This window comes from Telopea speciosissima, chromosome 3, assembly GCF_018873765.1.
Source record: "Telopea speciosissima isolate NSW1024214 ecotype Mountain lineage chromosome 3, Tspe_v1, whole genome shotgun sequence".
NCBI classification, from domain to species: Eukaryota; Viridiplantae; Streptophyta; class Magnoliopsida; order Proteales; family Proteaceae; genus Telopea; species Telopea speciosissima.
The window spans coordinates 59098695-59124365 of NC_057918.1; the positions used below are offsets into that span (position 1 = coordinate 59098695).

General features: G+C 37.5%; 1 protein-coding gene across 1 annotated transcript in view; it reads left to right on the forward strand.

Moving 5' to 3' along the window:
- The first annotated feature begins 17459 nt into the window (after positions 1 to 17459).
- Positions 17460 to 25671, forward strand: part of LOC122655352 (glycerol-3-phosphate acyltransferase 9-like) — a 39184-nt gene continuing 30972 nt past the window's right edge. Inside the window, exons 1-3 of the mRNA XM_043849554.1 lie at positions 17460 to 17528; positions 17686 to 17700; positions 18729 to 18847. Of these exons, the coding sequence (XP_043705489.1) occupies positions 17460 to 17528; positions 17686 to 17700; positions 18729 to 18847 (203 nt within the window). The remainder of the gene's footprint in view (positions 17529 to 17685; positions 17701 to 18728; positions 18848 to 25671) is intronic.

Below are 25671 nucleotides of genomic sequence, written 5' to 3' on the forward strand. Positions count from 1 at the left end.
TGGTTTGGTTAGGTCATTTAAGTCATAAGTGGTCCAAAGTAACCTGGGGTTAAGTCCCAAGCTCGGGCATAAGGGTTTCAAGAGTCAAAATCACATTTCTGGGCACTTTTTGGTTTGTCCGGTTGATAGGCTGCGGTTGATGCACATCGTCCGCAGGCTATCGTCCATAGGCTGCGGATGATAGGCTGCGGTTGATACCTATCGTCCGCAGGATACCCAGGCATGATTTGCAGGAGCAAAATACAGAAACCTCCGCCCACTATTTTGGTCGTAACTCGATCAATATATAATGATGCGATTCAAAATGCGTTGTAAACTAGATTTAAAGGGTTACATTTTTCATGAAGAAACGTTTGACTAAATCATTAAGGAAGGCCCTTGAAATTGGGTTCAAAGATGGCCGTAGTGCATTGACAATAAATCAGAATTGGATTGATTTCGATGATCTCACCGACTTCAAGGATATTTAGGTACGAGTTTTAATAGGGGTTGTTAGTACATGAAAGGAGGGCATGAAAGAGTATAATTAAAGTACATAGAAACTAAGACAATGGTCAAGAACCAATAATGTAAGATTTAGTTATAAGGTCTAAGTCTAAAACTTACTGAGTCAAAGTCTTCCTTCGGGACTCCGAAGGGCTGTGCAAGCTACACTACCACACACACACAAGTATCATAAGTACAATTAGGTCATGGGTATAACATTCCCCACACCTTATAAGAATTTCATCCTTAAAATTGGCTAATCGAATGGGATGAAGAATTGTGGGAACGCATCACTCGTTTGGTGGGTGATGCCCTAGGAAAACATGTTCACCAAGTACAAACTCTAGGTTCTCCCATCTAACATTGGCATAGCTCTTCTGTCCCAACTGGGCCGCCTTGATACGATCTCATATCGAATCCACTTCCTCACAAGTAGCCTGGATATCTCAGGCCCCACAACACGTCGCACACCCGAAGAGGGCCCTCAAGTATCCAAGGTATGATAATCAAGTACTCATTTCAACCCAATTGTCCTGGGATTTTTTGTTCCCCAATACATTTGTACATACTCATAAGAACAAACACTAAGATTTATATGCACCTCATGCCATTACTGAATGTGCATGGTTAGGTGAAGTTACTTGCCACCACTCACCCGAAAGGGTTTCGGGTATTTCCTACGGCTTTCCTCACACCACGGCACGTACATGAGGAGTTGCCATTACTTTCAATTGTCCTCGTGACTGAAACATCTTATGAATCACTAGTGTCAACAATCATTGGGGCAACACCCACTATGAAAGTTCAAATTAGCCCAGAGTTTTGGGTACGGGTGTAACAAATATTACCGCTTTAGAGTTTCGAAGTTCTCACATGGCGTTCTTGAATGACTTTCCTCTCCAAGTACTTAGGCCACAAGATTGAAGCCTCCATGGATGAAAAGAGAGCATGGTTAAAGGAGGTTTTGCCCTTGTTGGCAAGAGTCTTCCTCTTCTTGTTGGAAGCACCTTCTTTGGGAGCCATTTGGAGGAAGGAAATGAGGGATTTGAGAGGAGATGAGATTTGATCTAAGAGAGGCAAGGAATCAAGGAGTTTTGGCAAGGATTTGCCCTAGTTTACTCGCACAAGGGTTTTGGGAGAGGAGAGCACGGGTTTTATAAAGAAAGGAATGAGGAAATGAGCCCTCGAACTCACTTAAAAATGAAATTTCCACATACCAGTCGACCGACACGATCGAAGTGGTCGATCGAAAGAGTAAAAACTAAGATTTTGACCTAAAAATTGATTTTGGGCTTTTTGAAAGAATGTTTGAAATAGGAAGTTTATTCAAAAGGATTACAAATGCCCATTTCCCGGCGAAGTGAGCAGAATCTTTCTTCGGGCAAGGGTTTCGTGAAAATGTCTGCGTCTTGCCTAGCAGTATCGATATGTTCAAGGATAATTTCCCCCTTCTGAGCAGTGTCACGAAGAAAATGATGACGAATAACAATATGTTTGGCTCTTGAGTGAAGAATAGGATTTTTTTGTTGAGGTTGATAGCACTTGTACTATCACAAAGGATTTTTGAAGTTTCAAATGATACACCATAATCCCTAAGAGTTTGGCACATCCAGAGGATTTGTGCACAACACCTACCTGCTGCAATGTATTCAACTTCGGTAGTAGAGAGTGCAACATAATTATGTTTCTTACTAAACCATGAAACAAGACAAGAACCAAGGAAGTGGCAAGTTCCACTTGTGCTCTTGCGATCAATGGGCAACTAGCAAAATCATCATCAGAAAAGCTAAGTAAATCAAAATCATTGTGCATAGGGTACCAAAGTCTTACATTAATAGTGCCTTTTAAATATTTAAAAATTCATTTAACTGCACTAGAATGTGATTGCATAGGACTAGCTTGAAATCTAGCACAGGCACAGACACTAAACATGATATCAGGTCTACTTGCAGTCAAATACAATAGACTACCAATCATACCTCGATAGCGAGTGAGATCAAAAGGAGTTCCATTTTCATCTTTTGATAAGGTAATTGAAGTGTTCATTGGTGTGCTAAATAATTTTAGAGAATTTATATCAAATTTCTTCAATAGTTCCTTAATGTACTTAGATTGAGATATAAAGATTCCATTTGCAGTTTATTTAATTTGAAATCCGAAGAAGAAATTTAATTTACCCATTAAACTCATCTCAAATTCATGTTTCATATAATTACTGAATTCAATACATGATGATTCATTTGTAGCACAAAAAATGATATCATCTACATATATTTGAACTATAATTAAATTTGAGTCTTTATGCTCACAAATAATGTAGTGTTTACCTTGCCAATGGTATAAGTATTTTCAATTAAAAATGTCTTTAATCTATCATACCAAGCTCTAGGAGCTTGCTTGAGTCCATACAAGACTTTCTTGAATTTGAAAACATAAGATGGAAAAGAAGAATTTTCAAAACCGGCCAGGAGGTTGAGAAACAAAAACTTCTTCAGTAATAAAACCATTTCAAAAACACTTTTGACAACCATTTGATAAAGCTTGAAATTTTTATGACAAGCAAAGGCTAGAAGCATCCTTATGGCTTCTAATCGAGCAACAGGGGCGTACGTCTCGTCAAAGTCAATCTCCTCTTGCTGATTATAGCCTTGGGCAACTAGTCTTGCCTTTTTTTCTAATGACAGTCCCATTTTCATCAAACTTATTTAAAAAAACTCACTTAGTACCAATGATAGATTTATTCTTGAGTTTTGGCAAAAGTTCCCATACATCATTTCTTTCGAATTGATGCAATTCTTCTTGCATGTCTAAAATCCAATCATTAATAGATAATGCTTCTTTGGTATACTTAGGTTCTATTAATGATAAGAATGCAACGTAATTACAGGTATTTTGAATTTTGGATCTTGTTTGAACACCTGTCTCAAGGTCTCCAATGACTTGTTCTAATGGGTGGTGTCTTATAGGTCTGATTTCCTTAGGCAGTTCTATTGAGTTTTCCTTATATGATTCTAGAATGGAATTATCGTTCTCTTCTAAGGAGGTGGTCTCAACCCTTTTCATGATTTTGGATATGACATCCTTTTCATGATTTCGGATATGACATCCTCATCATCATTAACCAATGGATTATATTTTTCCTTGGGAGGAGATACATCAAATCTGATATTCATAGATTCTTCCACAACTGAGGTCCTTTTATTGAATACTCTATAAGCATGACTATTGCTTGAGTATCCAAGAAAGATACCTTCATCAGATTTCTCATCAAACTTTTCTTTGGAATCTTTAGTATTTAAAATAGAGCACTTACACCCAAAAATCTGAAAATAATCAACTTTTGGTTTCTTTTCAAAGTATAATTCATAGGGTGTTTTTGATAGAATTTTTCTGATCAAGACACGGTTCAAAACATAGCAAGCTGTGTTTATAGCTTCAGCCCAGAAGTATTTTGGTAATGAATATTCACTAAACATGGTTCGGGCAGTCTCTTGAAGGGATCTATTTTTCTTCTCTACAACCCCATTAGATTGAGGAGTTCGAGGAGTTGAGAAATTGTGAATGATGCCTTCATCATCACAAAATTTTCTAAATTGATTTGAGTTATCAAACGCATCACCATGATCACTTCTTATGGTAGTTACTAAGTAACCCTTTTGATTTTGAATTTTCTTACTTAGGGTTATAAATTCATTAAATGCATCATTTTTATGTATAAGAAACAAAGTCCAAGTATATCTAGAAAAATCATCAACAATAACAAAAGTATATACCTTACTACTTAGACTAGGAGTAGATATAGGATCAAAAAGATCTAAATGAAGCAATTCAAGGGGTCTATTTGTAGAAATAATATTTTTGGATTTATGAGATACTCTTGTTTGTTTGCCCTTTTGACATGCATTAAAAAAATAGTTCTTATCAAATTTCAGTTTTGGTAAATTTTAAACTAATTCTTTAGATGCAATAGATTCAATCAATTTGATGTTTATATGACCAAGTTTTCTATGCCATATATTTGATTCATCATGTGAGACCACGCATATGTTGCTAGAGCTAGCTTCATCAATAACACAAGTGTATATATTGTTTCTTCTAGATCCTTTCAACACTACTTTATCATTTGCATCTACAACTAAGCAATGAGATACATTGAAGTTTACATTGTAGCCAACACTACAAAGTTGACTAACACTTAGTAGATTGCAGGAAAGTTTGTTAACAAGACAAACATTTGAGATAGTGGTACCTCCGACATCGATATTTTCGATGCCAACTATCTTTCCTTTACCGTTGTCTCCAAATGTTACCCATCCTCCATCATATTTTCTCAGTTTTGTGAAAAGTTTTGCATTAGCTATCATGTGCTTTGAGCAACCACTATCAATATATCATTCAACTTGACCTTTGCTGTTTATGCATACCTACAAAATAGAGTTTCAAACATACAGTGGTGCTCATAATCTCATGGGTCCGTCATTGTTAGGATCAAAAGTTCCTTTAGGTATCCAAACCTTCTTATAGTTATGGTTCTTATTTGGAACATAATTCTTAAGTCGTTGATACCTAGGATCACATTTATTAAATGACAATGGTGCCCTCTCTTCTCTTTGTGATCTTTGATGATCAAAAGAGTTTTGGGGTTTTCTACCTCTTTGGGGTCTTTGAGGTGCATAAGGTCTATAAGAGTCATATTGTCTTGAATAATTCATATATGACCTATTAGCCTGTAGAGGTCTAGTCTTTATTTCCATCATGTATGGAGCTTCAGGTTGATAGAATTGCGTTTGTGGCCTTTGAGGTGCATACTCCCTTTGAGGTCTATTTTTCCTTTGGGAAGTGTATTGGAAAGCATGATGATTTTCAGTTCTATACCTTTGATTATTTCTTCCTTTGTTTCTTGAGGGAGGTGCATGAAAAGTTGACGTTTGACCTTGTTTTGCTCTCTCCTCTTCTATGTACACCACATTTTATTTTCTTTTGACATGGTATGGGATTCTTCCATTATAGCCAAGTCCTTCTTTGTCTTGTGGTGTCTTTTGTGGTGTACCAAGAAGAGCATCTAAGGACTTTTGTCCTTTAATGAAGGTAATCAAAGTTGACCTCAATTTTTCTTTTTCCTCTTCAAGTTTGGCAATATAGGCATGTAAATCATCTACTTTATTATGTAAACTATGACTTCCTTTTCTAGTATGGAATTTGAAGCCTCTAGTTTACAACTTGCCACATAGAGAGCCTTAAATCCTTTTCACCTATATCATGAGTGTCTATATCATCAAGTGGGTCACTATTTCTAAAATTAGAACTGAGATAGACTAAACTTACCTCCATATCATCTTCAAGTGTCATCAGAGCTAAATTTGTGGTTTCTTCATCGGATTCCTCTTCTTCTTCTTCACTTGAGTCCCATGTAATTTTAGCAGCATATGCTTTCTTTTTGTCTTGACTTTTTGGGCACTCAGTCTGGAAGTGGTCGATTTTCTGCATTCATAGCATATAATATCTTTCTTAGAAGAATAACATTTATTTTTAGAAAAATTTTTACCTTTATTGTCCCTTGATGCTTGTCCCTTGTTGAAGTATTTCCCTCTTTTCTTTTTGAGGATTTTTTGAAACTTCTTGGTAATTAGAGACATCTCCTTTTTTTCGAGAATGTGAGATACTCTTCTTCATCGCTCTCCTCATCAGATATGCTTGTAGTTTTGAGAGCAATTGTTTTCTTCTTTGGCTTTTTAGTCTCTATCCATTTATCATCTTCATTTAACCTGACTTTATGTGTGAGAAGAGATCCAAGTAGCTCGTCCATTTCGGTTGAAGTTAACTTAGAGTTTTTTGCATATTTTTGGACTTGATATATGTTTTTCCTAAGCCCTTCAACTTGTTTATGATGTACGTAGAAATCTTAAAAACATTGGCAATATTTTCATTTTCTAACATCTCAAATAACTCATATTCATGGACAAGCTTATCGATTTTGGATTCCTTCATTTATGAGGTTCTTTTATAGAAATACAAGTGTATCCCAAATCTTTTTAGCAGTTTCACACATAAAAACTTTATTAAATTCAAGATCACTTAAGGCATTTGAAGAAAAGTGATAGCCTTGTAGTTGTGTTGGATTTTCTCCTTTTCAATAGGAGTGAGTTCAAATGTGTTCTTAGGTATAGTTTCACCATCATCAACTTTGGTGAAAGAATATGGTCCATATTTAATTATATGCCACACATCAAGGTTGTGGGCACATGTGAAGTTCTTGAATCTAATTTTCAATACGGATAATTATCTCCATTGAACAAGGGGGGTTTAGAGACATTTAGTCCCTCAAGTGCATTAGGATAGTGTGATCCCATAAATCTATAGTCTCAAGTCTTGAGCTCCCGCTCTGATACTAACGGTAAGATAACCTAGAGGGGGGGTGAATAGGTTATCACTAGTGAAATATACCCTTTTTTTTATTTATCTTTCAATTTGATCTTTAAAGTAAAGCAACATAGAAATAAAATGCTCCAATAAGAAGACACGAGATTTATAGCGGTTCGGCTAACCTAATCTACATCCATTCTTCTCAATCTTGAGAGAATTTCACTAATATCTTCTTTTCAATACAATATATGGGAAGAAGAACACATTTACAATCTTTTTCACAAGATAGGAGGATCCTAAATCTTTTTCACAAGATAAGAGAATCCTAACTCTTTTTACCAAGATAAGAGAATCCTACTAATCTCTTAAGGATGAGAGAGTCATTGTACTAATTTAAGTACAATCTAGATTAATACACCGATGTTTTCTCAAATCAAAAGCATATATAATAAATATAATGAGAAAATATAAGATTTACCTAGACAATGAGTGTGACATGTACTCCTTGCAAGTAATGAATGATATGTATATAAATGTAGATGAACTTGACCTTCTTTATAATATCTCTTGAGAAAGAATGCTTGTGAAGGTCAGAGAATTGAAGTCACTCTTGAATGGACTTGTGGGAGATCACTAGACTTCAATGTAGTAGAGCTTTGAAATAACTTTTCATCTTTCACAAAAGTGGTATTTTGGAATGTAATGGATGATTGAAAAGGTCTGACATGTTCTCTATTTATAGGCTCATTAAAGGCTCTAACAACATGTGCAAAATGTGCTCTAATGGATCTATTTATGGTCCATCCGTTTGACCCAAAGAATGATCCGGTCGACCAGATAATATAGTCGTTGGAGAAATATAGCCATCAAAGAGCTGTTGGAGCAGTATTTGTACTGTCGGGTCAATCGTCGGTCGACCGGTTGTCCAACCGATTGATGTTGGGCTAGCGGTTAAGGAATCGGTTGAAACCGGTTGCTCACTGTGACCAAGTGGTTGATTTGTGCTCTGCAGTCGATTGATCGATTGTCCAGCCATTTGGATTTTTAGAGCATTTTGACAGCCTGTTTCCTACGATCTTTGGTCCAATCTTTTCCCAACTTCTGCTAGGGACTTCTAGGGTCTTTAAGTCACTTCCTATAGTCTATACATGATGCAAATCCGATTTCATTAATATATATGCAAATACAATTACAAATATGCGAGTGTGTTTCTATGTATGTGCACTCGAACATCTTCATGTCTAAAGAAATTTTAACTTGATTTCTTCAAGTGATGTTCTTCAATCTTCAAATGATCTCTTCTTTAAGATCTTCTTTGCTAGAGAGTCCAAGTCTTGAAAGTCTTGACCTTCCTTGTGCTTTATGTATTTTCATTCTTGACTTGATCTTCTTTATTCCATCATCAAACCTGTTGATATATTAATATACAGTGATTTGTGCCAATACGTTTGTTATCATCAAAACAATCATGGAAGGAGGGAAGTGTATTCCCAACACAAGTTTGTTGGTGAGAATGTGAAGAGGGGACTGACCGTGTAACATATGGGAGGGAAGGCAATTGATGAGATGGGGTGCAGTAAGGATGCACTCACCCAAAAATTCTTGTGGTAGTCGGGCTTGAAAGGAGAGGGCTCGTGCCACATTGAGGAGGTGGCGGTGTTTGCGTTTGACCATCCCATTTGTTGTGGGGTGTCAACGAAGTTATATTGGTGAACAATCCCACGGGTGCTAAAAAAAATCCTTGGAAGCATGGTTAAAAAATTCACGATGATTATCGGTGTGTATTTGATTGATTTGAAAACCAAACTAGATTTTAACAATAGGGAAAAAATTGCGTAGATGTGTCTAGGCATCAGATTTATGATTTAACAGATAAATCCAAGTGCATCGAGAAAAGTCATTTATTATAGTGAGGAAATAACGAGCGCCACAGAGAGCGAGTGTAAAGTATGGTCCCCAAATGTCACAATGTATTAAATCAAAACATGTAGTCGTGGATATCACACTTGAGGAAAAAGGGAGACAGGTATGCTTAGCTAATGGACAAATGGAACAAATATGTTTGTTTGAAATAGAAATACTAGGGTCCAATTTATTAAATTGATTCAAAATATTCATAGAGGAGTGACCCAGGTGGGAGTGCCAAAGGTCAGGGGAGGGATGGACCGTCGATGCTGCAATAGGTGGAGGTGATACGTCCAGGATGTAGAGATCACCATTTGCCTTACCCAATTCAATCATCTCCTTCGTTTGTAGGTCCTAAAAAACACAGTGAGAGGGGTAAAAAAATTATAGAACAACGAAGAGATTGAATAATCTATCGAACAGAAAAAAGATTGAAATCAAAAGAAGCAACAAAAAGAACATCAGATAAAGGTAAAGTGGGAATAGGAATGCATGAGCCAATGTGTGTGATATTGGTTTGATGGCCAGTAGGTAGCATGATAGGAGATGAATGGGATTTAAGAGAGCCGGTAATAAAGAAAGAAGGATCTGATGCCATGTGATGAGTGGCGCCGGAATCAGTAATCCATATGGGAAAGGTGCGGCCAATACTTACGGCGTTTGCCAATGGTGTGACATTACCCAATTGGAGCAGAGAAAGAATTTGGTTGTATTGTTTTGTGGTAAAAGATGGAGGAGTGGGCGGAGCCATAACAAATGTTGCAAGAGAGTGGCCAGTGCGCACCAATGAGGAGGGAGCAAGAACCTTGGAAGAGTTCTTTGGAGGGTAGCTATGCTTCTTGAAGCAATGAGATTCCAAATGGCCATAAAGTCCACAGAAGTTACAACAATAATATGGTATTGGTTTACCAGATTTGGAGCCAGAGTGACCACCAATTGCGGCAAGGGCAAATTGAGTCAATGATGAATTCGGTGTGGCAAGAACAGACCGTAGACGTTCCTCTTGAAGAAGAGAATAAGCACGGTTAATGGTCGGTAAAGGATCCATTCAGAGGAGCTGGCTTTGCATGAAAGTGTATGAGTCGATGAGACCCATCAAAAATTCGAGTAATCGATCCCGTTGAAGGAGATCGGAATGATGTTGAAGAGCGCCACAGGTGCAGTTTGGGTAGGAGATATAGAAAGCAAGCTCGTCCCAAAAGCCTTTGATAATGGTGTAATAAGATGCCAAAGAAGAAGTGCCTTGACAATGGTTGGAGATTTCATGACGGATCTCCAAAATCCGTGGGGCATCCTTTTGAGAGAAAAGATCATGGAGGTTGACCCAAATATCACGAGCCATGGAAGCATATAAGACACTATGAGCAATGTTACTAGCAAGGGCATTGATGAGCCATGAGATGACCATGTTGTTGCTTCGAGTCCATTGAAGGAGTTGAGGAGAATCAACATCGGGTTTGGGAATGAAACTGTCAATGAATCCAAGTTTGTATTTCGCCTGAAATGCCATGCGCATTGCACGACTCCAAGTGGGGTAATTTTCACCGCGCAGGGGCTGAGTAACAAGTATAGCACCAGAGTTATCTAAGTGGTGTAAAAAATAAGGTGAAGAGCCATCTAGATTGGCGGCAGTAGCAACACTAGCAATGGCAGTAGAATTGGCCATGGAGGAGATGAAGATTTGAAAAAAATAATGCAGAAGATGTTGAAGAATCGATTTAGGTTGATATCATGTTAAGAAGACAATCAAGTATTTGGAGAAGGATGTTCATTTTATTAGTTTGAGATATACAAATCAAGGTAGAAGAAAATAAGGAAAGCCAACAAGGCAATCTTATCTACAAGAAAGAATCAAGGAATGCTAATCAAGGTAAGCTTATCTATAGCTATGGTGATCTAATCTTATCTATACAGCCAAGCTAAATTACAACTGTGATTTATCTCCAATATCCCTCTCAAACTTTATTCTAGACTTCACTGTCAGTTTGTAGTGTTTACAGGGTTAGCTGTCGTAGTCTATTATTCACTCATTCTTGTATTCGAGTTCTAGCATTCTATCCTTACACAATAATAATTCTAAAACCAGATTTGTCGCAAACTTTATTTCAACCTAATTCTGACCTCAGATTTATGATTTGGAAAACTTACTTCTCGTGAAATAACAAATTATAAATTAATATATCTTGCTAAAAAATTGATATCTCTTTACATAAAATATTAATTCAAAACTAAACATACCGACCTGGAGATGTCAATTGATTGTATTAATAATTTTTCTATTCTTGTTTTTTTTGGTAGAAATATTGAGAAACTTTATAAAGATCAACGTGAATTACACATGGATGAAGTTGAGTGTAACTCTTGGATCCATGGATCAGAATTTGGCTAGACTGTTGTGCACATTACCAACAGTGCCTTCCTCGCCAGGGAGTCAGCTACACTATTAACCTCCCTTGGAACATATGTAAACGAACAAGAAAAATAGGACGACAAATGGAGAATATCATCCGCTACAAGTTTTACTTCTAGTAGTGGGTAACATAACCCACGTTGGAGATAAGATACCAAATCTCTATGATCCGCCTCCACCAACAAATGCTCATATCCTTCAAAAATACCTTCTAAAAATTCCGAATGAATAGACATGGCTTCACCAACAAGCACCGATGTGAAACAACATGGCATAGAAACAACATGAAGAGAAGGCCCTGTAGAATTCCGAAATATAAATCCAAGACCAATGTTGGTTGCTCCTTGACAAAAACTAGCATCACCATTCACTTTGATATAGCGTTGTGGTGATGGAGTCCATTTTGAATCGTGTGAGACTGCATTACAGTCCAAAACAGAATTTGAAGTGGAAGTTGTCAACATATTACCATTTAGGAATTCGCCATGAACAGTAGTAGCCACATGAATTACATCCTCAAGATGCCAATCTTTCCGCCTAGAAATATAATCACATCGAGCAATCCATATATACCATGGTAAAAAGGAGCAAAGAGAGGTGAGTTGGTTCCTTCGCTCCTTGCCAAGAGAAGAAAAGGAACTCCAATTCAACAAAAGACCAGATATATGATGATCTCTTGTTGAAGAGGAATTATATCCCAATCCACTAGCAAACCAAACCGCCTTCGCAAAACTACACCCAACAAGAATATGGAAAATGGTTTCCTCACCTCCACAATGATTGCATAGTGGATCAAAGTTGTAAGACCTATGCCTTATTGCATCTCCTGTAGCAAGTCCATCAACACAACATCTCCATAAGAAACGTTGGATTTTAGGAAGTGTTTTACAAGACCAAACACTCTTCCAAACAACATCTGGAATTCTGATTCTGGTTGATAATGAAGAAGTAGATGCTTGTTGCCTCTCCTCATTTTCTTTAAAATTAGTTAAAAGATGATAAGCACTCTTCAGCGAATAAATACCATTCCTTGCTGCTACCTACACCAACTTATCATCTCTAGGAAAAAGACGAAGATTAATCTTCAAAATCTTTTCCACATCAGCCGAAAAAAATAGAGATCAAGTAGATGTCTCTTCCAACGCATATCATCGTTGTCAATAAAATCAGCAACTTTACATAAAGCAGGACATAAAAATTTAGATTAAGAATTTTTCTATTCTTATTTCTAGAAATCTGATTCTTCTCCATGCAATTTATAGTAACTCATATTCAAAGGGAAAACTCCATAGTTAGTTATAAAGTGGGGCCCATGAAAGATTAGGAATCAAAATAAAGTCCTTAAATATAAAATCTTCTTCTATACATATAAAGAGACTTGAACCTTAGACCTCATACTCATATATAGTCACAAGCAATAAGTACACTGTTAAGTCGTTTACTAGGCCCGCACGGAATAAATATTTAAATAAGTTTAGCTATATTGCTAATACATTGAATAATTCCTAATTACAATCATGCATTTATCACATCGACCAACTTATAAAAGCATCAACTATCTTATAAGATCATTAACTCACATTGAAATCAACTGATTGCGCATAAAAAATCAAGATCCTCAGTTGGCCACTAGCTCAGAATCTGCAACAATAGTTAAAAGTCTAAATTAATCCTCATTTTCGGGTATGGATTACATCCTGCTCCCCCCCGCATTTCCCCTTCCCCTCCTCCTCCTCTCTCTCTCTCTCTCTCTCTCTCTCTCCAATAAAAGACTTCGATCTTTGTCTTCGTTTAGCACTAGAGAGCTTTGAATTCAACCAAACAGCACTCTCTGCCTTTTGCCAATCATGACCCTTGCCTTAAGTGTTGTGCCTATGGATGGTTGGGATTCTGCCGTAGAGCGAGTCCTGGATGGGGCGCAGGTTGGATCCTCGAACTCCCAGTCTATCTCAATTCCGTAACAGCTTTTGTAGATCTAGCCAGTTACAGTAAATAACCAAAGAATTAACTCCCTCTTCTTTCTCTCTCCCACCACAACCACTACCTATTGCGCCCCCAATGATCACCTGACCCGCAAGACCCTCACTCTACTTCTCTCTCTCTTTCTCACTTCTCTATTTCTTTTCCCCCCTCCACAGGTAGGTGCTACCGCAGATCGACCAGAGAAATAGCAAAAAACCAAAAAAGTTTCACCAAACATAATATTTATGGGAAAAGTTAAAAATATCAAAAGAAATACCTGAAAAATATATGAAATGTGGAACACCTAGGTGTAATTTCTTTAAACATGCCTTAGGTTATATTTGGTTGCAAACAAAGGGAAGTGCATCACTCTTTATTAGAAAGAAAAGTTTTGTAATCGTGCTTGTAGAGTCTACATAAAACTTTTTGGTAAATATATTTTGGGAAAAAGATCCCTACATGGTTGCGCCCCCTATGCCATCTCACATGGCACCATGAAATGATGCCCTTACCCCCCTGGGTGGATACCAAGACATGCTCACCCATTGGCCCAGATGCAGGTATAGAGACCATGGGACTAAGTAGAGATCTCTCGCCCATATATTTATTTAGATATAAAATTTATTTTATTTTTTAAATCAAAGTGATTGCAAAGTAAAATGAAATTTAATAACATAATTTGACAGGTTTTGAAATTAGTTAAACCATTATATCAGATAATGATTTAATTTTTGTATTGAATTCATTTCACATCCCATCCCTTTGTTTACCTTGCAATCAAACAGAGCCTAGGAAAATAAGAGAGGATTCTGTGAGCAAGTACGATAGGGTAAGCAAGATAGTTAGCAAAAACGGGAACGACAAAAAAAGGGAAACGAATGGTACGGGTTTTAAACGGTAAAAATTGTAAATGCATGATCAAATAAAATTGTAAAAAAAAACAAAGAATGCTAAAACATGGAAAACAGACGGTATGAGTCTTAAACATTTATATTAAAAAAAAAAGGAACCAAAAAAGCATCACTATTCTAATATAAATTGAGGATTTTTTCTTAATACATATTGTAACATCCAAAATTAATCCATATATATTCCACAACCCATTGTAAGTTCCAAGACATGTCATCTAATATCATCCAATATCAATTCCCAATTCATACACCATAATATCTAAAGTTAAGCAATGCGGGTTGACTATGGTGTTGCTCATTGTTGTCATCATAGCCAACACACTCATGGAGTGATGCATGTTTAGTTGGAGCTGGGAGTCATTGTTTTAGAAGCCCTTTTCAGAAGATGCATCAGTTTATAGTTCAATTTTAGGGTTCGTGCATTTACCTTGAGTTGAGGGTGATATCATGAGAAAAGTAGTCCTTCGAGTCATCATTACGTTGGTGAAAGAATCAGGTCGATCAGAGTTCGGGAGAAAGAGATATGGTTTGTTGGTCCACTGGAACGTGTGGAATGTTGTTGTCATTGTTGGCAACGTATTTCGTCATAGTAGTGTTGTGACAGTAGCTATTGGTGGTTTGGTAGAGCTGGAATGGTCAAACAGGCTTCTACACAAGTCTGGGGTAGTTTGGTCATTTGGCAGAGTTACAATAGCATCCGAGCATGGAGGATGACTATTGACAGTATATTGGATCCCTAAGAAGTGTTTGGAAAAGGCCCGAAGCAGTAGGTGAAGGCCTCGTACATCAAAAGTTGTGATTTCATAGGATCGCACAGTGGGGTCTAAGTTGAAGCTATCTTTAAAAGTCTTAATGGAAAAACTGGGCAAAACACTCTTCACAAGAAATGTAGCTCGTCGAATCTTGGTTACAAAGCAATTTGTTTCACCTCTTTTGAATATCAGACAAGGAAGTTATAGACTTTTTCATGTCGTTGTGCGAAAATGGAGCGAATCTAGAGAAAGACGTTTTCTCTCATACTTAGCCAAAGTTTTTGGCTCAATTTTGATGACCATTCTGTAAACAGTCGATTACCATTGTTTTGTTAAAATTACAGAATCTTTTGGACCGTTGGATTGGATTCTAGTGGCTAGATTATGTTTGGAGGACACAGAATGACCAAGGCGAATTTGATGCTAGCGCTAGCACTTCTATTGGTTGGATGCACCAAGGATTTGTGTACTGATGCTCCATTATAACAACCTTTTATTAGTGTTATGCAGGTAGTGTTTGAGTTTGAGCGCGTACACTAAATACTCTTGATAAATTCTTTTGAAATGGATTTGATTCATTAAAAAAAAAGGAAGAAAGAAAGGAAATAAGTGTTCGGTAGTGGAATGTGATGTCGGCATGATGTCACCCCAATTTCTAAAGAAGTCGGGCTTTGTGAATTCTCTTACGCGTGTCCTTGTTACACGTGGTTTTGTCACGAAGAATCTATTTAATTATGATTCTACCCCTGGTTACCAATTTTGGAGCATCCATCTTTGGAAGGCCGTATCTTGGCCATCTGGAGTCAAATTTGGACGACAATTTTTTTGAAGCTACGTGTTTTTTTCGAGAGCTATCTATTGGAGCCACTTTCAGAGGCAGAAGACGCAGAGAAGAAGGTTGCACGAAATACACTAATTGATCGATCTATGAAGCTGCAATAAAGATTGGGATGTGTGCATCGACTCTCGAAGGAGTACTGCAGTAGATTGATCTTTGAAATACATAGGAGAGAGGTATTCTTTTATTCTACAAGTCCTATTAATTTTTAGGGTTTGCTTATGTGTTGAAAAAACCTTAGTTTTGTTCATGTATTGGGAAGGGCTTGTAATGGGTTTTATGTTCTTGTACTCTCAATTGATGGATTGTAACTCCACTAAAGTTGGAGCTTGATTGAAGAAGGAGTTGCTATCCTTATTTGTGTTGTTGCACAAATCGAAGCAGGGATTGTAGTTCCTTAGCTGTTGTTGCAGTCAAAATTTGAGTAGCGTATTGAGCAATATACGAAACCTTGAGTAGAGTATTGCTCTGTGGACGTAGGCAGTTTGGCCGAACCACGTAAATTTGGTATCTTGCCTGCTTTACTTTCCGTTGCATATGTTGGAGTGTGTTTGATCTGCAGAGTGGGGTGCACTGTCTGGTAAACCTGGACACACAGTGGTTGCGGACTGGACGTGCATGTGTGTTGTGGGATTGATAATTACGAGATTGCCCCGGTCAATCAGGTTTGCTTGAAGTCTTCTTCATCGACATCAACACAGGGTTGAAATTTAAGGATTATTTTAGAAGAATTTTAAAGAACACTGATTCACACCCCCCTCTCAATGCCAACCGAGGATCAACATGATCAATTAAGTAAATCATTGTTCAACAAGGTCAAGATCTTAAAAAACGCCATAAAAAAGAGCATGTGTTTTAAATGAGTTTAAAACGAGAATGTTTACCATTTGACGTTATTTCAAAAGATACAACAAAACGTGTTTAAATTGATAAAAAACGGAAACACGTCTAAAACAAAATATTAAACTACGTTTAAAACGGAAATGTTTGCCGTTTGTTTGAAAGATACAACAAAACGTGTTTACAACGTCAAAAAACCCAGAAACGTATCTAAAACGGAATACTAAACGCGCTTTTTCTATTTAGAGCACGAAAGGACAGGCCGAATAAGAGAAATAGGAGAGAGTGTGTCAAGAGAAGAGAGATCCAAATAGAGAGCGCCGGCGTATCCTATTTATCCCATTAAATAATTGGGATGAAGAGGGTACAATGTTTTACGTGTAAACATGACAAAAATGGAATTTTCAACCAACCAAACTTCCAGTGATCTACCCTAATTACAGAATCATTATTGTCATCATCGTCATCATCTCACACTTTATTCTTTCCCTTTAAATGAAAGAAAAGAGAAAATCCTAATTCTTCGACTTTTCAGTATTAAAGATAGAAAGGCCAACACGTGTCGAAGCAATTTGTTGTGCGTGAATAGTTTTCAGGGAGGGCCATGGAATCTAAGCAAAAGTCTGAAAGAGGGATGACTTGCGACTATTTTCCTCTAATTTAGCCTGCAAGAGCTGAAGCAAATCCTTTACAGAGTGAGGTTGTTGAGAGAGCGAGAGACAGGAAAAAGGTATCAAATCATGAGTCAGCTTAACCCGTCGGAGGTGGATTAAGATCAACCAAACATTGAAGAATACCTGCCCACCGATTCTATCCAAGAATTTCACGAGAAGCTTCGCCTGTAATGAATTCCCTATTCGTTTGTCTTCTTCATCATCATTTTGTCGTTTTAATTTTTCCTTAATCTTCGTCTTCTTCATCAGTATTTCCTGTTGCCTTTTTTTTAATTTATTTATTTATTTTTGTCTATTTTGAATGCTCGTTTCTTAATTATGGAAATCAGGCGCGATTTGCTCGACATTTCGCCTGCTTTGACAGAGGCTGCTGGAGCTATCGTTGATGTATGTTTCTGTTTGTTCTTCTTAGCTTCTTATACGTTGTTCTGGTTGTGTTCAATTTAGATCCTTAATGGCATCCTCCTTTATATATGCAGTGATCTTAAGGAGAAAAATATGACACAAGGTCATACATACCTGCTTTAGTATATAGTTTCGATAATTTAAGGCTTCACAAGCAGGATGAGGTCTGCTTATCTAGCCTGCACTTCTTAATCATCTTGAATGAAATGGTTGCATTGTTATTTCTTCATTGCATCGATGTGCATAGAAATTTGATATTTCCTTTCCGCACTTAAATTTGAATTACTTATAGAGAAGGTTTCATTCGTAAAAACCTATGTCATTTGTATTTTCCCCTTAACAAACCATTAAATTGAAAGCATAAACTTTTGCTCACGAATGGTTTGGGAATTCAAGTTGAAGTTAGCTCCTTCTAGTCTTCCATTAAATTTGTGTTACGTTGCTCTACCTCTTCCCCCACCCCCCTTCCTTGTCATAGACACATACCTTAATCCTAATGATTTACCAAATAATATAATCTCCACCCTACCTCACCACCCAAAGTTTGGGTCTGCATTCTGCTTCAGAAGAAAATAATGAAATCATAAGAAATAATTGAACCATATCCATCCCAAGGCCTCAAATAAAATATTCAAAAGAAAAGAGATAATTAATTAGAGCACAAATTGAGAAAGGATTGCTTGACAGATCCAAAGCCAAGCCATGAAAAATTAAATTGTCATCTGTGTTCATGCATATTATATATTGTTATTATTCACAATCTTTCAAAATCTTTATTATATACGTGCCTTTTTTTGTGCCTTGCACCATTTGTTCTGGAAGGTTTTGGCATCTTGTTGGAGCCTGCTCCTTTATGACTTTGAATGGTATTTCCTTGCATTAATCCCTTAACATAATATCAGTGGTGGCCTTTTTTAGGCCCCATTATATATACAACAACAACAACAACTCAGCCTTAACCCAACTTAATGGGGTTGGCTACATGGGTCATTGCCCTCCAATCAGCACTATTCAAGGTCATATTTGATACAAGGCCTAAGCTATGCATGTTTTTCGTCACTTCTCCTAAGGTCATTTTAGGTCCCAGTATATATATGCCTTTAAAATATCTTGAGGTTATTGTTATTATTCTTTTTTCTATGTTTACCTATAATCTATTGAAATTCTTCTTTGGATGAGCAGGATTCTTTCACACGTTGTTTCAAATCAAATCCTCCGGAACGTTGGAATTGGAATATTTATTTGTTTCCTCTCTGGTGCATTGGGGTGGTAGTTAGATATGGGATTCTTTTTCCGTTAAGGTTAGATCTCTTCACCTTGGATGGCATTTGCTATTGTCTCTGCAAGGGATAATATCAGTATTCCTACCTTTGACTTTACTTTTTCATATTATATTATTCTTAACTATGTTTTAATTAATTATGAATCTTTTGTTCACCAACATACTTTCTCTCACTTGTCAGTTGATGGGATATACACCAACAGTTAGGAGTTTAGGATATGGATTAAAACTCAGACTAATGGTTTTCAAGTCTGTTCCCTTCATGCTTTTTGCAAGTGGAAAGTGTGAAATTTTGATTTGCTGACATGGTTAAATGATGTATTTGCAACTTTCTTCCAATTGTTTTTGTTTCCCTGTCTCCGTCTTTGTTTATTTTTTCCCCCTTGAAATTATAGATATGTTGATGGAAAAATAAAATCTATAGACATGTTGATAATAATTGGAGATAAATACTCATATATATATTTTTCTCATTTCATGAATTTGCTGGTGAAAGAAGGAAGTGAATCACAAGTGCAGGGTTAGGATTGCATTCACCATTTTTTGGAGGATGAAGTTGTATTTTTGAACGGGTTATGATGAATAGATGATGTTCTATGAAAGAAGTTAACATCTTGATAAATCACATGGGTTTGAACCACTACGCATGTGTGTGCAAGTATGAGAATGGGATGGAGCACTGATGATGATCAAGGCATTAAACGGGCAGCGGTCCTTGGATCTAGATGCCTCCAATTTTGTGTCTATATTCAATGTATTTTGTAGGTAGAGCCTTTAATATTTTTTTCTTTGGGGGGAAGGTGGGTGAGATCTAAAATTCTAAGAGAGAAGAACCAGAAGATGTAAAAGGCTGTTTGCTAGTTATTATTCTGTTGAACGTAGGAATTTTGGGTAAAGTGCTGGCCTCTTGCAAAACATAGGATTATACTCCCCGCTGCCCATTCCTCTTGCACCGTGGCTTCACATTAGTATGGACTTTGTACTTAGCCTACTCACTACTCGAGAAAAGCATGATTCCATATTTGTAGTGGTGGACAGATTCTTGAAAATGGCTCACTTCGTATCTTGTCGAAACACCTATGATGCTAGCCATATTGCAGCCAAATTTTTCAAAGAAGTAATGCAACTACATGGACTACCAGATTCGATTGTTTCCGACTCTGATGTTAAGTTAATGAGTTATTTTTTGGAATACTCTCTGGGTCATAGATCGAGTACTCGCGAGATCTCAACTGAGAGCTCAGTTTTCTAAGGGGTCGAGACGAGATGGCATACGAGTTGAAAAGTGCAACAACTTGAGCGAGATCTCAGCTCGAGAATCTTGACTCAAACTCCTTTATATGAGTGCCAGATCTTGAGATCTCGGTGGGAAATCTTGGTATACAGACACCTATCTATGCAAACCTTGGTATACAGACACTTATTTATGCCAAAAACCAAGACAAACACTTGTTTATGCCTAATATCATTTAAGTATATGTTTTTGTATTTCAGTTACTTAAGATATTATTCATTACCAAAAAAAAAAAAAAAACTTAAGATATTATTCATAAATAAGCAAATACCCCCCTATTTGAATCCAATAAAAATAGTTAAAAAATCAAATTCCAAAAGGAAAAAAGTAAACCCCCCAGTTCAAGAACAAAAACTGGATTTTCGGTGGTAGATGCAATTTTCAACTTTCTAATGTTGGGGTTTTTCTCAAATCTAAAAATTCCATAAATCTTAATATGGTAAAATTGCTAAAAACCAAAAGTGCGGTAAAATATTCATTTGTTTTGATGTCCAAAAAAACATTTTCATTTAGAGCGATTTTGACAACATTCGTGCACACCAAATTAAGTTTGACCGGTGCATAACTTTTTCAATAAATATCAGATTTAAGCAATTTTGACAATATTCGCGGTATTTGCTTATTTATGAATAATATCTTAAGTAAATGAAATCCAAATGCAAAAGCATTAATACAAATACAAAAGCATTTGCTTAAATGATTTTGGGAATAAATAAGAGGTTTCGAGTTGAAAAAAAAAATGTACCAACTCGACCAAGATCTCAGTTTTTTCCAGGGTCGAATTCCGAGTTTTGGTACCTTGCTCCGGATGAGGACGAACATAAAGTTATAGTTTTCTACAACCTTTTGCTCTCAAACGGAGGGACAAAACAAAGCATAAGCAATCGCTTACGCTGCCTTGTACGAGAGTATGAGAAGACTTGGCCATCAATACTCGACGTTGCTGAGTTCGCCTACAATAGTGTTATCAACCACACCATGGTTTGAACATCTTTCGAGACAATTCATGATATTCAGCCTAATAGGCCAATAGATTTGGTTCCTTTCTTCTCATGTTCGAGTTAGCATCGAGGCTGATGATTTCATATGGCACATCACTGAAGTACACACCAACATACACCAATGCATTGCAATCCGCAATGATGCGTACAAGGCTGCAGTTGATCATCACCACCGACTCGTTGAGTTTCAGCCAGGCGGCATGGTGATGGGACAGATTGCTCCAGAGAGGTTTACGCCCGGTACCAACCCGAAGTTACACCCTTGAAAGATGGGTCCATTCAAGGTGCTGAAAGGATTGGGCCCAATGCCTACATGCTTGAGTTCCTACTTGACATGCCCATTAGCAATATTTTTAATGTTGCTAATCTTATTATGTATGTGGGTCACCATTCTGATGAGGGTGATATCGGGCATACTCTATGGATGCCACAATTTGCTTCACCTGACAAGGATGAGATTGAAGATGTTGTCAACCACAAGTTTACTATGACACGACAAGGAGCTTGTTACCGCTCTTTCCTTGTCAAATGGAAGGGTCATCCGCGGCATGATTGCACACAAGGTTCTAAATCTCGGTTTTGAGTCAGGGTCGAAACCTGATATTTTTTTGGGCCTAATTCTAAATGTCATAGGCTGGTTTAAACTGGTCGAAACTGTTCGAAACCTGGTCAAAACCTTGTACGATCCAGTATCGACCTTAGGTTTCGCCTGAAAAAGTGTCGAAACAAAGTTATCTCTGTCGAAACTATTGAGATTTAGTTCCATGATTGCGTGTTGATCCATGAAGATGATTTCAAGCGCATCAACTCAAACCTTTATGAGCATTATGTGCCCTTTTTACATTTTTTTGAGTCTAATGTTTCCTAGCTGGGTAGAGTTGATGCAGGTAAGTTCTACTCCAAGCCGTACCATCGCAAGAAGGGAGGAACTGGGCCTACGATTCCTTGAATGAACCTTTTCTGGTTCAACTGAACCAGGTGCAGTTGGTTCAAGCTAGACCAACCAGGTCTCTTTGTTTTTTGGTTCACCCAAAACCAGCCCTAATTAATCCAGTTCAAATCTTAGTTGAAGAAGGGTTCAAAGTAATTAATGCATGTGTGCAGAATTTGAGAATCATTATGATGCAGATCAAAGCTTGAAGAAGAGGACAAAAATAAAAGTCAGAAAATACTGTTCACGAATTACTGTTCACGTGAACAGTGATTTGGGTTGATATGGACTTCTGGTGTGAAGATTAGGTGTTGGATTGGTGGAATATTCTGGTGTTAAATTTCTATTTTCTTAATTATTTGTTTCTAAATTAGAGTTTCTATTTTAGTTGCTTAGATTTTATTTAGAAGTTCCTATTTCAGTTAGTTTCTATTTTAGTTTCATTGCTTGTAATCCAAGTCTCAGCCTTATAAGAGACTTGGTATTTTATTGTTTTTATTTTTATAGTTTCCAATTTTAGGGCTTGTCAAAGTTTAAACTTTCTAATTTTTGTAACTTGAGGAGCAAGTCATTGCTACCTATTTATATGTAAGGCTTTTAGAAGCCAAAGGGGACGATTTTATGAAATAAAGAATATTTGCTAGCTGCAAAATATGGTTTCCTTGTCAAGTGTTCATGGCTTGAAGGGCTGTTAGGAGCCTGGCTGGGAGAGCCGAATCCCACTATCCCCCTTTCTCTTATCTCCTTCCTCTTTCCCTTATCCCTGTTCGATTTCCTCTTATTGCTGCTGCCATCTGAAGTTTATAGAAGTGCTGAGAAGACCTCTTGAAGCCTGAGCCAAGCAACAATCAGGTTCCAGAGCTGCTGCTGCTGTGTCCACTCGATTGAGGGCCTTTGTGCTGCTCCTGTGAGTTGAAGGTTGCTGCCATATCTGAACCCCCATATCTCCATATCCTTCCATCAAACCCGGTTGGGTTTTGACCACCATTCCACTTCACCTTCCACTTCCCTCGATCCCCTTTTACCCCCTTTCCATTGGCTGGTTTGACAAAACTCTTAACCCCCTAATTTCTGGTTCAACCCCTAATCTGAGTTTTGTATTGCTGGTTATTCCTGGGTTATTTGGGACTAGTTCTACCCTGAATTGGTTCTACAGTATTTGGTATCACAGCTATGGCGGGGGGAAGCTCCAACCAAGCCTCAATAGATTCACCTCCCTTCATTTTCAAGACCCGAGTTCGTCTACCCAATGGGAGCACAGCCATATTATGTGTTGATGAGAGGCTACTTGACAACATTATTTCACAATCCGTGGTGGATATGTTGTCTCAGACAGGAGAGATTTGTATCATGCCTACAGGTCAAGTCTTTGTTGAATTTGAGTGTTCCTTATACCATGACGGTGCTTGGTGTCAGCCAGTACCATCTCCAAAGAGCTTTATTGCAGTAGGTTGTGATTGGTTGGACGAGCGACAAGGTTGGATTGAACCTAAAAACAATACATGTGTCCTACCTGATTGATACCATCTATACCATTGTTTTACTCTAAAAGGGTTACAACCGAAGGTGACAACATTGACGGTACAACTACAGGGAATGGCGAACATATCAACTCAAAAGCAAGTAGCAACGACTGTGATTGAAGTTTCACCAATGGCTGATGCACCAACAGAAGATTCTACTAAGACGGTCTGTGTTGAAGAAATTCAAGAACATATAGCTAACAAAATTCAAGTAGACCAAGTTGCACTAGTGGTTGAGATCGTGGTTGAGAAGCTCATCCATCAAATTGATGCGGAGATCAAGAATACAATGGTAGAAGACGAACTAGAAGACGACCCCGTGGACACATCCAAAGACGTTGAAGTGGAACACATGGAGTTTGTCATCCCCTTGAAGTACCTTGAAGAGCGATGTCCTTGCCTCAATGACTACATTCGTACATCCAAGGAATCACCCGAATTTTTCTACGGATTAAAGATGGATGTGCACCATACTAAAATCACCCTAACATTCTACAAAATTCGAGGACGAGTTTTTTCTAAGAGGGAGCAAGTTGATGCAGATCAAAGCTTGAAGAACAGGACAAAAATAAAAGTCAGAAATACTGTTCACGAATTACTGTTCACGTGAACAGTGATTTGGGTTGATATGGACTTCTGGTGTGAAGATTAGGTGCTGGATTGGTGGAATATTCTGGTGTTGAGTTTCTATTTTAGTTGCTTAGATTTTATTTAGAAGTTCCTATTTCAGTTAGTTTCTATTTTAGTTTCATTGCTTGTAATCCAAGTCTCAGCCTTATAAGAGACTTGCTATTTTATTGTTTCTATTTTTATAGTTTCCAATTTTAGGACTTGTCAAAGTTTAAACCTTCTAATTTTTGTAACTTGAGGAGCAAGTCATTGCTACCTATTTATATGTAAGGCTTTTAGAAGCCAAAGGTGACGATTTTATGAAATAAAGAATATTTGCTAGCTGCAAAATATGGTTTCCTTGTCAAGTGTTCATGGCTTGAAGGGCTGTTAGGAGCCTGGCTGGGAGAGCCGAATCCCACTATCCCCCTTTCTCTTATCTCCTTCCTCTTTCCCCTATCCCTGCTCGATTTCCTCTTATTGCTGCTGCCATCTGGAGCTTATACAAATGCTGAGAAGATCTCTTGAAGCCTGAGCCAAGCAACAATCAGGTTCCAGAGCTGCTGCTGCTGTGTCCACTCGATTGAGGGCCTTTGTGCTGATCTTGCGAGTTGAAGGTTGCTGCCATATCTGAACCCCCATATCTCCATATTCTTCCATCAAACCCGGCTGGGTCTTGACCACCATTCCACTTCACCTTCCACTTCCCTCGATCCTCTTTTACCCCCTTTCCATTGGCTGGTTTGACAAAACTCTTAACCCCCTAATTTCTGGTTCAACCCCTAATCTGAGTTTTGTATTGCTGGTTATTCCTGGGTTATTTGGGACTAGTTCTACCCTGAATTGGTTCTACATTACATTATCTAGTTAATTACAACTATTATCGAAAGTCTTAGAAGACATTATTTCAGCCAATAAGTCAGTTTCTCGGTGTTTTCATAAGTCCTTGAAAATGAAAGTCAGTTTATTGATGGTTATGTAAGTCCTTGAAAATGTGCAATTCATTAAATGGTCAAAGAATCTTGGGGAAAGTCCCAATGAGAGTCTAGAACCCTCCCAGCCATAGTTGTCAAGGAGACTAGCTGACCCAAGGCATTGGAGAGGTGACTAAGCCACAAGGCACTCACCTAGGTTTGCAATATATGATTGTGTAATATAGCAAAGACAATTTATATATTATGCTTATATGCAACATAAAAGTCACGTCAATGCAATTTGACATAATTATGCCAATGATGACCTAATATGAGAAAATCAACATATAATAAACAAATAATAGGATATAATATAAGCAAATTTATCAAAAAACAAAATAATAAATATAAATCAACGTAAACTTGTGAAGTGTTAACACGGCGTGCTGTCGTCTTGGACCCAAGAAAGAGCCTGAGTGCCTAGGTGATGCCTAGGCGATGTCTTGGCAACTATGCTCTCAGCCACTCTGTAAGAGGGCTCCTTGTAAGCATTTTGAAGTAAGTTAAAAAG